Raw genomic sequence first — 17,899 nt, 5'->3', positions numbered from 1 at the left:
TTGTAGTTCTGTCGTTTTTCGGACAAAATATGCAACTGAACCAGCAGATCTGATTAGGATTGTTTCTAAGGGTCAAAAAAGCAGCAAACCGACAGTCAAAAGTAAAAGTAGTCTTCTCCAAAAAATTTCAAAAAGAAAATTTTCTAGTCCAAATAATATTTATCCAATTTGTAGGAAGTATTGAATTTCAAAAAGTAAATAATTTTTTTTCAATAATAGAACTTGGATTTCTCAGTTGTCTCTGTTTACTTTGACGCGTGTTTGATAAAAGTCTTAGAGTGGAGCTGAAAGACAAAATTCAGCGAAACCTTGATCAACGCTAAACCATTAGGTTATAAACTAACTTAAATTTGAAAAAAAACCGAGACATTTTATTTTGCCAAATAAATCAGCAAAAGAGAAGAAAAAAATATAGCCGGCAGATCGCCGGAAAATAGTCGCAATAGACGATTGTTGCCTACCATGAATTGAAACAACTTTAAAAAAAATGATTAACAGATCGAGCACCAGCTTTTTAATGGACCACTAGACTTTTTGGGTCAGATTCGAAATGTCTTTTTTATGAGACACATTTGCTCTACAACGAAAAAGCCCTAATGGAGCTTTTTCAAAATTAATATTCGATATAACTCAAGACTCTATTACTCAGGATTTAGGGCATATAAGTTTGACACTAATTAGATGCACACTATTGACCTTTAATTGGTAAAAGTTCATAAAACTTAAGAGTTCCATTAGTTAGTTCAGAAGTCATTTTTTTAGTGAGGTCTCGCAATTGACCTAAAAGCAGAAATGACATCACGAACACAAATTTTAACTGCAAAGCAGTAGAAGTTACGGAAGTCATTGAAAAAGTCAATTCCAAGATGTCAGGGTAAGACGAAACAAAAATCTGTTAGACGAAGTTACAAAAAAATCAGGAGCGCGATAATAGCCGCTTGGAATTGCTGACGCGGCTATTAAATAGCAAAAGATAAGATATAAAATTCTTTAGCCTCATGAGAGTCTTTTGTAGTTCTGTCGTTTTTCGGACAAAATATGCAACTGAACCAGCAGATCTGATTAGGATTGTTTCTAAGGGTCAAAAAAGCAGCAAACCGACAGTCAAAAGTAAAAGTAGTCTTCTCCAAAAAAATTTCAAAAAGAAAATTTTCTAGTCCAAATAATATTTATCCAATTTGTAGGAAGTATTGAATTTCAAAAAGTAAATAATTTTTTTTCAATAATAGAACTTGGATTTCTCAGTTGTCTCTGTTTACTTTGACGCGTGTTTGATAAAAGTCTTAGAGTGGAGCTGAAAGACAAAATTCAGCGAAACCTTGATCAACGCTAAACCATTAGGTTATAAACTAACTTAAATTTGAAAAAAAACCGAGACATTTTATTTTACCAAATAAATCAGCAAAAGAGAAGAAAAAAAATATAGCCGGCAGATCGCCGGAAAATAGTCGCAATAGACGATTGTTGCCTACCATGAATTGAAACAACTTTAAAAAAAATGATTAACAGATCGAGCACCAGCTTTTTAATGGACCACTAGACTTTTTGGGTCAGATTCGAAATGTCTTTTTTATGAGACACATTTGCTCTACAACGAAAAAGCCCTAATGGAGCTTTTTCAAAATTAATATTCGATATAACTCAAGACTCTATTACTCAGGATTTAGGGCATATAAGTTTGACACTAATTAGATGCACACTATTGACCTTTAATTGGTAAAAGTTCATAAAACTTAAGAGTTCCATTAGTTAGTTCAGAAGTCATTTTTTAGTGAGGTCTCGCAATATACCTAAAAGCAGAAATGACATCACGAACACAAATTTTAACTGCAAAGCAGTAGAAGTTACGGAAGTCATTGAAAAAGTCAATTCCAAGATGTCAGGGTAAGACGAAACAAAAATCTGTTAGACGAAGTTACAAAAAAATCAGGAGCGCGATAATAGCCGCTTGGAATTGCTGACGCGGCTATTAAATAGCAAAAGATAAGATATAAAATTCTTTAGCCTCATGAGAGTCTTTTGTAGTTCTGTCGTTTTTCGGACAAAATATGCAACTGAACCAGCAGATCTGATTAGGATTGTTTCTAAGGGTCAAAAAAGCAGCAAACCGACAGTCAAAAGTAAAAGTAGTCTTCTCCAAAAAATTTCAAAAAGAAAATTTTCTAGTCCAAATAATATTTATCCAATTTGTAGGAAGTATTGAATTTCAAAAAGTAAATAATTTTTTTTCAATAATAGAACTTGGATTTCTCAGTTGTCTCTGTTTACTTTTAGTAATGCAAGACAACTGATAACTTTGAGAAAGAATTTTTTTCAAAAAAGTCAAAAATTCTTTTCTCGCTTTTCTGCTTCAAAGGGTACTTATGCAACATCGATTAGATTGTTCTGATTTCAGCACAGCGGCAATTTTTTCTGCCTATTTTGTTACAATGAAAGATGGTCACTAAGTATATGCCGAGTTCTCTTCTCAATCAAAAATTTTCTCCAAATTTACTGTTTTCGAGGTGCGCAATTGTCGATAAAAGTTAGTGTGGTGAGTGAATGAAAACAATTGTTAGCGAAGCTTGAATTCCACTTGGAATGCACAACTAAGGTTAATAATGTAAAGGCAGAACTGCACTATTTCATAGTGTTGCATTCACATCAAGTGTGAGCAGACGAATACCTGTCGGCGCTTGCGTTGACACTTCATAACACAAAACATTAACACAAATGTTAACAGTAGCGAATAACTACAAAGTACTTTAATATAGATGAACAGTTTATAGAGTAAATATAGCACCATATAGTTTATGAGTGTTTATATATAATACGTCTAAGAAGCTTGGTTCCGTTTATCCTCGTGCTCCGGATGGAGGTGCACCACACTCCCCCCACGACAAGTAAGAATTTCATTCTTGGAATTCTTCGTAGAAATCGCTTTGTTTGATGTCTGAGATGGAGCTTTTCCCCGGTGATTGGATTCCCATTTGGTGTTCTTCATTGTTGTCGTGATCTTTAGTAGGCTTTGGTTTGTCCTCGACTGCTTGTTGTTTCGTGGATGTTTCGCTTGTTGATGCTGTTTGAATATCTTGTCCTTGTTTTATGCTTATGGGAGCACATTCTTTACGTTCTGTTTCTCCACTTGGAGTTGTTTGGTACTCGATTGGTGAGTTACTAGATGTCGGAGTTGTGTGTAAATGCTGGATCTTCTTTACAGCCTTGTCGATCTTTGGTGTTGAGATTTTTGATTGGAAGGGTGGAATATCTGGACTGTCCGGTGATGTGACCATAAAATCAGACTTGTTGTTTGATGTATAAACTTTTGATGGGCTTCCTTGAGTCGAGTCTGAGCTTAGCGTTATGACTTCGATGGTTGGCGATTTAGCTAATTCGTCTTCGTTACTTCGAATGAAAGATCGATTTTGTTCCTTCTCCATATAGATTTTGGTTTGTTGAAGTGCGGCGGCTCTTGACTTAGTTAGGAAAGATTCATTTGGCTTTGCTTGGTGTTTACGCTTTCCTTGGTCTACTTGTTTTTGTTCTTTCTGTGGCATGGTATACTTTTTTTGTCTCTGAGGTTGGAGTTGTTGTTTTGGTTGCAGTTTCGTGTTGTTGATTTTCGGTTTCTGTTGTGGGCGTCTTTTCTGTTGTTGCGATTGATTGTTCTTTGCTAATTCGACGATTTTCTCGAGGCTGTATGGGTCCTGATCTCCCATTGGAGTTTTTGTAGGGAGTGAGCTTGGTCCTGGAATTAGTGCCTGCTGTCTTAATTTGGTTTGTCTCTTCTCTTCTAAACAGAATTTTTTAATCTTTTCTTGATTATTGTTGTATTCTCTAAGTGATTTACATGCTACCATGTGGATTAATCTTTTTGCTGGAGTAGCTTGTTCTTGTTGATGTGTAATTGGTTGTGTTACGATTGCTAAGTCGCTTTTTCTTATGACCGTGTTTTTGCTTGCTATTATTTGTGTCAAGTGTTATTGTGTGTGGTGAGTAGTTTGTGATCGTGCCATTTTCTGTTATATTATTATATTCCATTGTGGTTTTAAGGTTCCGCGTGGTTCTGGTGCTTTGCGTGCAATGGTTTTTCGTGCGACTTGCTTTTTACTATATATAACTGTTGATGTTTTCTCTCCGATGTTTTATGTGAGTTCTAATTTTGATGGTATAATCTTACCCGGGGTGCGCGTGGGGCTAAGCAGCGGCGCATTCTCGGAGTCATCAATCTCATTGGAGATAAGGTTGTCTCGGTGTGGTACCTTCTCTGAACCTTCTTTGCATTGTATGTTGAGTTCCGGCTCGGACTCTTGCTCCATGTCCCACATTGCTGATGGGGATAGCACTGGTTGCTTTAGAAGTCTCCGATCTGAAGCGAAATTTTTTATATGCTTATATGATAAGTTGTGTTTGTTAGGTTTTGTTACTATGTTTGACAGTGCGGTGTTGGGTTTTCTTCCGAAATGTGCTATAAATGGTGCAATTCTTGTTACTCTATTTGGGATTAGTCTTATACTCTGTATTATGTTTGCTACAATTGTTGAAATGTCTTCTGATGACCAGAGGGGATCGATAGTCATTACACCTAGTTTGCGTTTTATTGTTTGGATTAGTCTTTCGGCCATTCCTGTTCCTCTATGATCTCCAGCTGGAGCTAAAATTAGTTTTATGTTGTTCTCTTTGCAATATACATTGAAGTCTCTTGATTTGAATGCTTGTGCTTGGTCGCACCTACGTGAACGTGGTATGCCATGAAATTTACAGTATTCTTCAAGATATTCTATTGCTGTTGATGCGTCGCAATTTTTATATACTTGTGCTGTCGGGAATCTAGAGTACCTAACAACTTATACTAAAATATAGTAATTATCCGTTTATCCATGTGATTGCGAAATGGTATTGGTCCTGCGAAATCCATTTGGAGTTTCTCGTTTGGTTCTGATAATTTTGGAAGTTTACCTAAGTCTTGTTTTGGTATTATAGGTTTTAGATTTTTACCTTGTTTAGTGCATTCATCACATGCTTGTGCTTTCGAGGTTAGGCTCCTGTGAAAACAGGGGAAACACACCAAGTTTCCCAAGCTTAGCATGCCGGCTTGGCCGGGGTGTGCTTGATGTATTGCGTCAAAAACCAGTTGTTTCAGGTTTCGGGGGATTTAGAGTTTGTTGTCGTACAGCATGCAGCCCGTTTCTGTCACTGATAAGTCGTTACGTAGTCAGTAAAAGTATTTGTTGCTTTTCTTTAGGCTTTCCCAGTCACTGTCCTTGATCATTCTAATCACAGGCGTTAATGATTTGTCCTGTTTTGTCGCCTCCGCGAGGAATTCTTCTCCGAATACTTTTGCGAGCTGTTTTCTGCAGTCGGGCATGTTTGCTGGATTATTGCTTAACGGGAGTATCGCTGGGTGTAGCTCAGGCTGTAATGGTTCTCTTCCTTTTCCTGTATTGTCAATGTCATCCGTTTGGGTGCTTATAGTAACTAGGGGTGGTCTTGTTGGTGATCTGGCCATTGTATTCTTCTGTGTGTTGTTTTTCTTGTTTGGAGCTCGAAATCGTTTAATAATAGGTCTTGTTGATGTTAATGACATAAAATCTACACACTGATAGCTTACCCAGTTTTGGTCATATTGCCTCAAGCATTCATTACAGCATTTATGAGCATGTTATCATTGTCACTGTTACCAAATACCAATTGTACGCCAGAATCCAGAACTTCTTTGGAATTAGCCGAATCGTAATAGCCATTGCCAGACCATGACAGCGAATCACCACTTTGAAAGTATGGTAATTGGAACATGTACGCTCCACTTCCCGAGCTTGCGAAAGCTTTGGCAAACGCCACAATTGGGCAGTTGTAGTATTTGTCTTGAACAATGCCTCGAAATGAGAGATAATTCGCAGTTGCATTCTCATAAGGACTTTCCCAGTTTCGATACTCGTACAGAATTAACTCCTGAATGATTGACGGCACAAAGTTTTTTGGGTTCATGTTAGAAGCGATTGTTCCCCTAGGAGGATTAGGGTTACCAAAGAGGAGCGACACTGCATATTGGTACAGCTTGTAGGACATCTTCTTGACCTTACTGGTGACTGAGGCATCGACCATTCTGATGTCTTGAAACACCTGCTCGTAGAAATGGACACCTTCGTATCCAGTAGTTCCTGAAACCAATTAGCTGTTTTTTATTCACCTTGTATTGAGTTTGTATGGTTCCATGAACAAAAGAGCATTAACAGGTTATAATGTAGCAAGGTTAATCTGGAAGATCATTGTATGGCGTGGGGAATAGATTTTAATTTTTAGAAATTCCGGTGTTATTTAACATAGCCGACTTAAGTCGGACAAATTGCTCACAAACAACTCTAAAGAGCCGCTTAGGCAGTAGATAACTTAAATTTAAGGAAGCTAGCTTCACAAAAGTGGTGGATGGTTAAAATAGCCCAACATGATATACTTCCTCATTAGTTTTGGCGAAAAGAATACTTAGAGGCTTGTAGAGATTTAAGCACTGATCAGACTTAATGCCCTCGGATTTTCTAATTTAACCCGTTCTTAGGGACGAAGCCCGTTCTCATGGAGTCAAATGTCCAGATGAAAAGTTGAATAAAAAGGCCAACAGGACTAAAAACATTGTTTGAGAACAATTTAAAAAAATATAGCTGCATAAGAACGATGTATAAAATAACAAAAGTCGAAGCAATAAAATATCCGTGCAACTAACCTATCATGATCTCGGTTTTCTTGTTGTATCCATTGCGCAGAAGTATTTCGGGACTCTGTCCAATAATGACCCCATCCATGGTGGGTGCAAACAAGTATTGGTAATATCCCGACTCAGAAATTCTCTGGGAGGCCTTGAGTAACTTCCCACTCTCTACTGATCTGAGACAGCTGGCAAGGATCTCAGGTGCTTCGTTGGCTCTGCAGCCTACCTGTTGGAAAAAATAATTGAAGAAAAAATAACTAAGCGACTATTTTACCATCTTTATATTCTAAACCCTGGTAATCATAATTTAAGTTGAAACTGAATTTTAAATCACTCGTAGAAGAACTTCCTTCTACAAGTGTCAATCTGTTTAGATTGAAAACAATCATTTCGTTTTCAAAAGCCTGAAAATTGCAAAAAAAGTATTAGGTCGCCAAAAGTCTTGACGAGCATACACAACTGTTTCAAAAATACCAGCCGTAATAAATTGAGCTTTGTTGTGCAGTTTTTGCATTTTAAGATGCATATTATAACAAGTATTACCAAAATATTGAAAAACGGAGCCAAAACAGACTATTTTTCTCTACATGTTTTAATATCTTTCCAATAATCAGCACCGTATTACACAATTCGATGTCAGTGATTAAAGCAGTATTCTAAAGCTCTTAAACTAAGTATATAAAGCACTCTAAAGTTCCATTTCACTGATGACGGAAATGATTACTATTATTTTGGCATAGCAATTCCTTGTATTCGAATTACAAAACATTAAAATTTTAGAGCCAGACAGAAATAAAACAAAAACAGTCTCACTGAAAAATACGCTAACCAAATAAAACAAACAAAAAAACAGATAAGATAAAACAAACAAATTTTTAATCGGGACCATAAAGAGGAATCTACACATTAAAACTCAGCGTTCATATGAGAAACGCAATCTCCTTATTTCTCAATCTGAATACCAACTTAAGTGTTCTACTCCGTTATTTTGAACAAGGTGTTACCATTTTTTTTTACCATTTTTCTGACCATCTCTTTCTGATTGAGAAGAAAACTAGCAAAAAAATAGTTGAAGCAATTTGAATTTCAATGATTGGGGACAAAAACACCAATGTTTTTGACGCGGGTTTGGTTAAAGTTTTACAGCGGAGCCGAAAGACAAAAATCAGCGGAATCTTGCTCAACGCTAAACAATTAAGTTAAAAACTAATTTAAGTTTGAAAAAAAAAAACGATCCCAAAAGGAGAGTAGAAAAAGTGATTTGAGACGTTTTATTTTTCCAAATAAATCAGCAAAAGATAAAACACAAAAATATCAGAGGGTAAAATATAAATTTCTTTAGCCTCATGAGAGCGTTTTGTAGATTTCTGTTGTTTTGCGGAATCAAGAAATTTGAATTTCAAGGATTCCGGACAAAGTTGAAAAAAAACAAGTTTTGAAAAGTATTAGCAAAGTTCGTAAAGGATTGAAAAACAGAGCAATTACAGCCTATTTTTCTCCTTATCTCATGTTTCATTTTTTCAAAAGGCTTAAAAATTGCAATAAAGTATTAGGTCGCCAAAAGTCTTGACGAGCATACACAACTGTTTCAAAAATACCAGCAGTAATAAATTGAGCTTTGTTGTGCAGTTTTTGCATTTTAAGATGCATATTATAACAAGTATTACCAAAGTATTGAAAAACTGAGCCAAAACAGACTAATTTTCTCTAAATGTTTTAATATCCTTCCAAAAATCAGCACCATATTAGACAATACTTTTTGCCAGTGATTTAAGCAGTGTTCTAAAGCTCTAAAACTAAGTATATAAAGCACTCTAAAGTTCCATTTCACTGACGACGGAAATGATTACAATTATTTTGGCATGGCAATTCCTTGTATTCGATTTGAAAAACAACAAAACGTTAGAGCCACACACAAATAAAACAAAAACGACCTCACTGAAAAATACGCTAAACAAACATTAAAAAATTTAGATAAAGATGAAAAGAACAAATTTTTGATCGGGAGCATAAAGAGGTATCTACACATTAAAACTTCACGCTTGTATGAGAAACGCCAATCTCCTCATTTCTGAGTCTGAATACTAACTTAAGTGTTCTAACCGGTTATTTTAAACAAGGTTTTACCATTTTATTGCCATTTTCAGACCCTCTCTTCCTGATTGAGATGAAAAAAAGCAAAAAAAAAAATAGTCGAAGAAGTTCGAATTACAAAGATTGGGGAGAAAAAGAAAAAACCCAACTTTGACGCGTGTTTGAATAAAGTCTTAGAGTGGAGCTAAAAGACAAAATTCAGCGAAACCTTGATCAACGCTAAACCATTAGGTTATAAACGAACTTAAATTTGAAAAAAAAACCGAGACGTTTTATTTTGCCAAATAAATCAGCAAAAGAGAAGAAATAAAAATATAGCCGGCAGATCGCCGGAAAATAGTCGCAATAGACGATTGTTGCCTACCATGAATTGAAACAACTTTAAAAAAATGATTAACAGATCGAACACCAGCTTTTTAATGGACCACTAGACTTTTTGGGTCAGATTCGAAATGTCTTTTTTATGAGACACAATTGCTCTACAACGAAAAAGCCCTAATGGAGCTTTTTCAAAATTAATATTCGATATAACTCAAGACTCTATTACTCAGGATTTAGGGCATATAAGTTTGACACTAATTAGATGCACACTATTGACCTTTAATTGGTAAAAGTTCATAAAACTTAAGAGTTCCATTAGTTAGTTCAGAAGTCATTTTTTTAGTGAGGTCTCGCAATTGACCTAAAAGCAGAAATGACATCACGAACACAAATTTTAACTGCAAAGCAGTAGAAGTTACGGAAGTCATTGAAAAAGTCAATTCCAAGATGTCAGGGTAAGACGAAACAAAAATCTGTAGACGAAGTTACAAAAAAAATCAGGAGCGCGATAATAGCCGCTTGGAATTGCTGACGCGGCTATTAAATAGCAAAAGATAAGATATAAAATTCTTTAGCCTCATGAGAGTCTTTTGTAGTTCTGTCGTTTTTCGGACAAAATATGCAACTGAACCAGCAGATCTGATTAGGATTGTTTCTAACGGTCAAAAAAGCAACAACCGACAGTCAAAAGTAAAAGTACTCTTCTCCAAAAAAATTTCAAAAAGAAAATTTTCTAGTCCAAATAATATTTATCCAATTTGTAGGAAGTATTGAATTTCAAAAAGTAAATAATTTTTTTTCAATAATCGAACTTGGATTTCTCAGTTGTCTCTGTTTACTTTTAGTAATGCAAGACAACTGATAACTTTGAGAAAGAATTTTTTTCAAAAAAGTCAAAAATTCTTTTCTCGCTTTTCTGCTTCAAAGGGTACTTATGCAACATCGATTAGATTGTTCTGATTTCAGCACAGCGGCAATTTTTTCTGCCTATTTTGTTACAATGAAAGATGGTCACTAAGTATATGCCGAGTTCTCTTCTCAATCAAAAATTTTCTCCAAATTTACTGTTTTCGAGGTGCGCAATTGTCGATAAAAGTTAGTGTGGTGAGTGAATGAAAACAATTGTTAGCGAAGCTTGAATTCCACTTGGAATGCACAACTAAGGTTAATAATGTAAAGGCAGAACTGCACTATTTCATAGTGTTGCATTCACATCAAGTGTGAGCAGACGAATACCTGTCGGCGCTTGCGTTGACACTTCATAACACAAAACATTAACACAAATGTTAACAGTAGCGAATAACTACAAAGTACTTTAATATAGATGAACAGTTTATAGAGTAAATATAGCACCATATAGTTTATGAGTGTTTATATATAATACGTCTAAGAAGCTTGGTTCCGTTTATCCTCGTGCTCCGGATGGAGGTGCACCACACTCCCCCCACGACAAGTAAGAATTTCATTCTTGGAATTCTTCGTAGAAATCGCTTTGTTTGATGTCTGAGATGGAGCTTTTCCCCGGTGATTGGATTCCCATTTGGTGTTCTTCATTGTTGTCGTGATCTTTAGTAGGCTTTGGTTTGTCCTCGACTGCTTGTTGTTTCGTGGATGTTTCGCTTGTTGATGCTGTTTGAATATCTTGTCCTTGTTTTATGCTTATGGGAGCACATTCTTTACGTTCTGTTTCTCCACTTGGAGTTGTTTGGTACTCGATTGGTGAGTTACTAGATGTCGGAGTTGTGTGTAAATGCTGGATCTTCTTTACAGCCTTGTCGATCTTTGGTGTTGAGATTTTTGATTGGAAGGGTGGAATATCTGGACTGTCCGGTGATGTGACCATAAAATCAGACTTGTTGTTTGATGTATAAACTTTTGATGGGCTTCCTTGAGTCGAGTCTGAGCTTAGCGTTATGACTTCGATGGTTGGCGATTTAGCTAATTCGTCTTCGTTACTTCGAATGAAAGATCGATTTTGTTCCTTCTCCATATAGATTTTGGTTTGTTGAAGTGCGGCGGCTCTTGACTTAGTTAGGAAAGATTCATTTGGCTTTGCTTGGTGTTTACGCTTTCCTTGGTCTACTTGTTTTTGTTCTTTCTGTGGCATGGTATACTTTTTTTGTCTCTGAGGTTGGAGTTGTTGTTTTGGTTGCAGTTTCGTGTTGTTGATTTTCGGTTTCTGTTGTGGGCGTCTTTTCTGTTGTTGCGATTGATTGTTCTTTGCTATTTCGAGGATTTTCTCGTGGCTGTATGGGTCCTGATCTCCCATTGGAGTTTTTGTAGGGAGTGAGCTTGGTCCTGGAATTAGTGCCTGCTGTCTTAATTTGGTTTGTCTCTTCTCTTCTAAACAGAATTTTTTAATCTTTTCTTGATTATTGTTGTATTCTCTAAGTGATTTACATGCTAACATGTGGATTAATCTTTTTGCTGGAGTAGCTTGTTCTTGTTGATGTGTAATTGGTTGTGTTACGATTGCTAAGTCGCTTTTTCTTATGACCGTGTTTTTGCTTGCTATTATTTGTGTCAAGTGTTATTGTGTGTGGTGAGTAGTTTGTGATCGTGCCATTTTCTGTTATATTATTATATTCCATTGTGGTTTTAAGGTTCCGCGTGGTTCTGGTGCTTTGCGTGCAATGGTTTTTCGTGCGACTTGCTTTTTACTATATATAACTGTTGATGTTTTCTCTCCGATGTTTTATGTGAGTTCTAATTTTGATGGTATAATCTTACCCGGGGTGCGCGTGGGGCTAAGCAGCGGCGCATTCTCGGAGTCATCAATCTCATTGGAGATAAGGTTGTCTCGGTGTGGTACCTTCTCTGAACCTTCTTTGCATTGTATGTTGAGTTCCGGCTCGGACTCTTGCTCCATGTCCCACATTGCTGATGGGGATAGCACTGGTTGCTTTAGAAGTCTCCGATCTGAAGCGAAATTTTTTATATGCTTATATGATAAGTTGTGTTTGTTAGGTTTTGTTACTATGTTTGACAGTGCGGTGTTGGGTTTTCTTCCGAAATGTGCTATAAATGGTGCAATTCTTGTTACTCTATTTGGGATTAGTCTTATACTCTGTATTATGTTTGCTACAATTGTTGAAATGTCTTCTGATGACCAGAGGGGATCGATAGTCATTACACCTAGTTTGCGTTTTATTGTTTGGATTAGTCTTTCGGCCATTCCTGTTCCTCTATGATCTCCAGCTGGAGCTAAAATTAGTTTTATGTTGTTCTCTTTGCAATATACATTGAAGTCTCTTGATTTGAATGCTTGTGCTTGGTCGCACCTACGTGAACGTGGTATGCCATGAAATTTACAGTATTCTTCAAGATATTCTATTGCTGTTGATGCGTCGCAATTTTTATATACTTGTGCTGTCGGGAATCTAGAGTACCTAACAACTTATACTAAAATATAGTAATTATCCGTTTATCCATGTGATTGCGAAATGGTATTGGTCCTGCGAAATCCATTTGGAGTTTCTCGTTTGGTTCTGATAATTTTGGAAGTTTACCTAAGTCTTGTTTTGGTATTATAGGTTTTAGATTTTTACCTTGTTTAGTGCATTCATCACATGCTTGTGCTTTCGAGGTTAGGCTCCTGTGAAAACAGGGGAAACACACCAAGTTTCCCAAGCTTAGCATGCCGGCTTGGCCGGGGTGTGTTTGATGTATTGCGTCAAAAACCAGTTGTTTCAGGTTTCGGGGGATTAAGAGTTTGTTGTCGTACAGCATGCAGCCCGTTTCTGTCACTGATAAGTCGTTACGTAGTCAGTAAAAGTATTTGTTGCTTTTCTTTAGGCTTTCCCAGTCACCGTCCTTGATCATTCTAATCACAGGCGTTAATGATTTGTCCTGTTTTGTCGCCTCCGCGAGGAATTCTTCTCCGAATACTTTTGCGAGCTGTTTTCTGCAGTCGGGCATGTTTGCTGGATTATTGCTTAACGGGAGTATCGCTGGGTGTAGCTCAGGCTGTAATGGTTCTCTTCCTTTTCCTGTATTGTCAATGTCATCCGTTTGGGTGCTTATAGTAACTAGGGGTGGTCTTGTTGGTGATTTGGCCATTGTATTCTTCTGTGTGTTGTTTTTCTTGTTTGGAGCTCGAAATCGTTTAATAATAGGTCTTGTTGATGTTTCTATTTGAGGTCTATTTCTTGTGATAACGTTAATTGTTTGTATGATGTTGCATTTATTTGAATTGATAACTGATGAATTTGAAGGAATTGTATGTGAAATTTTATTCGAATTTGATGTTAATTGTTTAGAATGAATTTTATCCATTTGGAATTTTGAGGTGTATACAGAGCGCGACTTATTTCTACGTTGGCAATGGCGTAAAGCGTTCTCTTTTGTTAGCGTGTGCTGAGATTGATTCAAGACGTCATAATTGTTTGTTTGGTTACTAGCGTTGCTTCTATTATTACGTAATGAATTTTGTAGCAGTGTGAAATTGAAGTCCTTTATTTGATTAATTATGAAATGTGTGTCTTCCTCTGATGGGGGTGGCAATTCCATTTGGATTTCTGCTGAAGTAGTCAGCGAATCCCATTTGTTTGCCTGGGATGTGTTCTATGTTAAAGTTAAATGGTAGTAGTCTACCCATCTCGTTAATCTACTTTGATAAGTTTTGTTTCCCCTATTTTCTTTCAGGGCTGTTAGCAGTGCTTGATGATCCGTTTGGAGTGTGAATTCTGTGCCCTGTAGGTAGTGTTTAAAATGTTCTAATGCCCATACAACTGCTAGAAGTTCTAGCTCGTTAGTGCTGTGTCTTTGTTCTACCGAGTTAAGGAATCTGCTTGCGAATGCTATCGTGTGCCATATATCATTTGTTTTTGCTCTAATGATGCGCCTAGACCAAGTTTACTGGCATCGCATTTGACTCGTGTGTCTTTGTCTACATCGAAATGTTTTTTTTTTATTATTGAGATTTGCGTTTTTATTTTGTTGAATATTGTTGTGTGTTTGTCTTCCCATGTGAGTTTGTTTCCTGAGTATGAGTTTTCCTTTTTTAATAAAAAGCGTAGTGGTTCTGATATTTCTGCGAGGTTGGGAATAAATTTTATTAAGTGTTGAATGCTTCCCATGAATAATCTTAGTTGTTTTAATGTTCTTGGTGGTTCTAATTTTTGCAATGCTTCTGTTTTTGATATTAATGGTGTTACTCCATGTGGAGTGATTTTGAATCCTAACCCTTCGATTGTTTATTTTGCGAATTCGCATTTTTGAAGGCTTATGGCTAAACCTTCTGTGTTAAGGTTGTGTAATCTTGTGTCTAGTGCTTCTTCGTGGTCCTTCAGTTTTCCTTTGGTTGCTATTAGGATGTCATCCAGAAAAGCAAAATAATTTTTGCATCCTTCTATTATTTTGTCTATTGTTTTTTGGAATGTAGCTGGCATATCTGTTAAACCATAAAAGCCGTTTATGAATCTATGTTCCTGTTGCTTTTCCACCGAGTATATTGAAATTGCAATGTTCTGATATGCTTTCATGAAGTGGTATTTGGCTGTATGCGTATTTGATGTCGATTTTGTTGAACCACCAGGGTCCTTCGTTTAATTTGTTGGCTGATATATGCATTGCGGGTGAATCAGTTAGGTGATCAATGCTTTGCATTTGATATTTGTTCTTATGTATTGCTTTGTTTAGTTCTTTTGAATCTAGTGCTATTTTTTTTATAGATTTGTCCTTTTTTACTGTTATTACTACAGGGCTTATGAACAAATCGTCAGGACATTTCTCCAAACGGATAATTTGGTTATCGTCAATTAGTTTCTGTAATTCCATTTCAACTTTTTCTACTAGGTGAAGGGGAACTCTTCTTCCTTTGTGTTGTGTTGGTGTTTTTTCTTTCTTCAAAATAGACTTCGCGATATGATTTTTGCTTCTACCTAACCTTGTGCATAACTGTGCATATTTTGAGAAAATCCAACTTGTAATGTTTTGATCGATTGTATTTCTGTTTATATTTAGAATTTTCTTACCTTTGTTTGTTACTGGGTTAACGTTAGTCCAAGTTTAGACAAAATGTCTCTACCCATCAAGTTTTGTTACTTGTGTTCCACTAAGAGTATGATGCAGTTTTTTGCTGTTCACGACCCAGAATTGAGTTCCAGTTGGAGTTGGCCTATGATTGGAATGTCGTTGTTGTTAAAGCATTTGAATTTTGTGTAGCCGTTGTAGTCTTCCAATTTTGTTTGTTTGTCCTTTTGTAATAAATCATTGGCTGTCTGAATGTCTATAAATCTGCGTGGTGATCCCGTATCAGCTAACCAATTTATAGTATAGTTGCTTTTCGTTTTTGTTTGTATTATAATTTCTCCATATGGAGTTTTGTTGTTCAGAATTGAGTTTTTTGTGTTCTTAAGGTCTCGTTCAATTAGATTGACTGTGCTCCAATCCTCTATTAGTTCTCTTATATACATTGTTGGTTCTGAATCTAATGTTTCTATGTCATAGTCCTCTTCTAATGGTGGTTCGATTGTTTGTTTCTCCTCTTCCGTGATGTTTTTTACGTTTCTTGTTTGTGTTTGTTGTCTTTGTTGATATTGTCCTCTGTTCCTTGGGAGTCGGGGTAATTGTGATCTACACATTTTTGCGAAGTGTCCTTGTTTCTTGCAAATGTTGCATTGTGAGACTTTTGCGGGACAGTTGTTTATATGGTTAGGTGTGAACGATCCCCCGCATCTCCAGCATTGTGGGTATTGTTTCGATGGTGGTGTGGGTAGTATTGCTGGTCTTGTTTTTCGTGCTGATAGGTGTGTTACTGTAGTGTTACAGTTGGAATTGTTTCCTCTTAGGATTTCTTTTTGATTCTGTTGTCCCCTTTCTCGTGCTAATGCGTAATTGAGTGCTTGTGCAGGTGTTCTCATCTCCGATAGGAGTTCCATTTGTATTGCCGTGTTGTTCATTTTTCCTATGAAGAAGTCCTTTACTAGATCTTGTTCCACTGCTCCGAATACTGCCTTGGCTCCTAGTTCTCTAAGTCTGCTGTAAAATGTTTCTAGTGATTCATGAGGTTCTTATAGGTTCTTATAAATTTATCTTTATAGATCTATAAATAAAATCTATTTACGACAATGAAATCAGCACAACTGATCCTGAGCTTTAGGAGTTGATGCCAAAAGTTCATGCAAAATTCTGCTGTTGCTACTGCACTCAGAGGAAAAGGAGAGGCACCGTCAGAAGTTTGAATTGTTTCTTTTGCTCTTCTGGAGAAAATAACAGGAGAGAAAGCGAAGTCCGACGTACAATCCGTAGCTGGTGCTTCAAAACTCCGCAAATTTTGTTTTCAAACAAACTTTTAAGAGTCATCCTTCTATCTTTGTTTCTAAATAATTTCAGCTAAGCCATTAAGAAGTACTGACATCAGAGCTTCGCTTGTTTTCTTTTGTTGATAAGTACCACATGTGCACTCTCATTTTGCGCTATTTTGTAGTTTTTGCGTCCTACAAGAAACAGATTGCGAAACAAACAATGGCTAGGGTCGAACAAAAATTGCGCTACTTTTTCGGTCGCACATCGGGCAGATCAGAAGTCAAAGTCTCCATTGGGTCGCTTGGATAAGGCACCTCAACTGCGGACCTTTTTTTCAAAAACGATTGAAATAAATAGCTATGGATAAAACGACGTCCCTTTGACAATGTGAATTAGCTATGTGTCCCCAACTAACCAGCCAAATTACCAGATTCGAGCAGCAACCTACCAGCTAAGAATCCAGCAAAAATAATGCTTACCAGGGATGCAATTTTGACAGCACGTTGCTCTGCTTCCTTAGGCTCTACATATGCCCAGGGAGACAAAGGGGACCCACCATGCATGATAGCCCACTTGAACAAATTGCCTATCGCGTTACTCAGCAACAGGTAACCAATAGTTGCTGCACTAGCCCCATTCCCCAGTAGAGTTATTCTACTCCGATCACCTCCAAAATCATTTATATTGGCCGTTATCCATTCCAGAGCCAGCTTTTGGTCGTAGAGGCCAAAATTTCCAGGAATCTCGTGATTGTCCGTTCTAAGGAAGCCAAATACCCCAACTCTGTAACTAACTGTTACAACGATTATATCTTGTGATTCCGCCAAATTAAGCCCACTGAACAGCTCATTGTTTTGGTTTGTTCCGTCGAATCCTCCACTGATAAACGCCACTAAAATTGGGTATCCAGCCCCAAATTTGTACAGGTCGTTAGGTGCCCAAATATTGAGATAGAGACAGTCTTCATGTGAGGGGTTTGAGGCCTCGACTCTCGATGCCTGGACACAAGCTGGTCGCCAGGATGTGGCGTTGAAGTAGGAGCCTAGACTCCCGTAAGGAAATGAAATCCTAAAAAGTTACGTTGCTTATATGTAATTCTGGGTCTAAAATATCCTGGATGTTAATCTTGCAAGATCTTGGAAGACTTTGCTAACTTTGCAAGACATGGCCGATCTTGCAAGATAAACATCCGAAATCCATTCTTTGAAAACGGCTTCATTCAGTACTCCAGAAAACATCCAGTATTCCAAACGTTTTATTGCATTTTTTTCTATGTAAATTTGATGTCAACAATTTCTTCCAAATGTCTCTAGTTTTAGGAACCTGGGGTCTTTCCCTTACAGCCGCCTCCCCCAGATTGTCGTTCAGCTCCCACCTTTTGTGCTCAACAGGCTTTTCTCAGTTAATTTTGGCTCATCGATATATTAATCGTAGAGTTGCGAATGAAATCATTAGAAACTCCTAAAAGCGTAAAATTTTAATTTGAAAAGGTTTTGAATTTCGTTTTTTTTTCAAAAGAATAGAGGTTTAAACTTTGTGAACAATTGATAT

The 17,899-nt window shown here is 36.9% G+C and overlaps 2 protein-coding genes across 3 annotated transcripts in view; both read right to left on the bottom strand.

The window, feature by feature from the left end:
• LOC142339618 (ADP-ribosylation factor-like protein 5B) overlaps positions 1–17,899 on the bottom strand; it is a 463,878-nt gene that overhangs the window by 235,760 nt on the left and 210,219 nt on the right. The gene's annotated exons all lie outside the window — the stretch shown is intronic.
• LOC142339575 (acetylcholinesterase-like) overlaps positions 1–17,899 on the bottom strand; it is a 30,599-nt gene that overhangs the window by 9,615 nt on the left and 3,085 nt on the right. Inside the window, exons 3-4 of the mRNA XM_075389719.1 lie at positions 16,828–17,416; positions 6,701–6,911 (exon numbers count right to left, since the gene is read on the bottom strand). Of these exons, the coding sequence (XP_075245834.1) occupies positions 6,701–6,911; positions 16,828–17,416 (800 nt within the window). The remainder of the gene's footprint in view (positions 1–6,700; positions 6,912–16,827; positions 17,417–17,899) is intronic.

Source organism: Convolutriloba macropyga, chromosome 1, assembly GCF_964194025.1.
Source record: "Convolutriloba macropyga chromosome 1, txConMacr16.3, whole genome shotgun sequence".
NCBI classification, from domain to species: domain Eukaryota; kingdom Metazoa; phylum Xenacoelomorpha; order Acoela; family Convolutidae; genus Convolutriloba; species Convolutriloba macropyga.
Note: the sequence above shows the minus strand (reverse complement) of the source record. Positions and strands in the feature narration are given on the sequence as shown.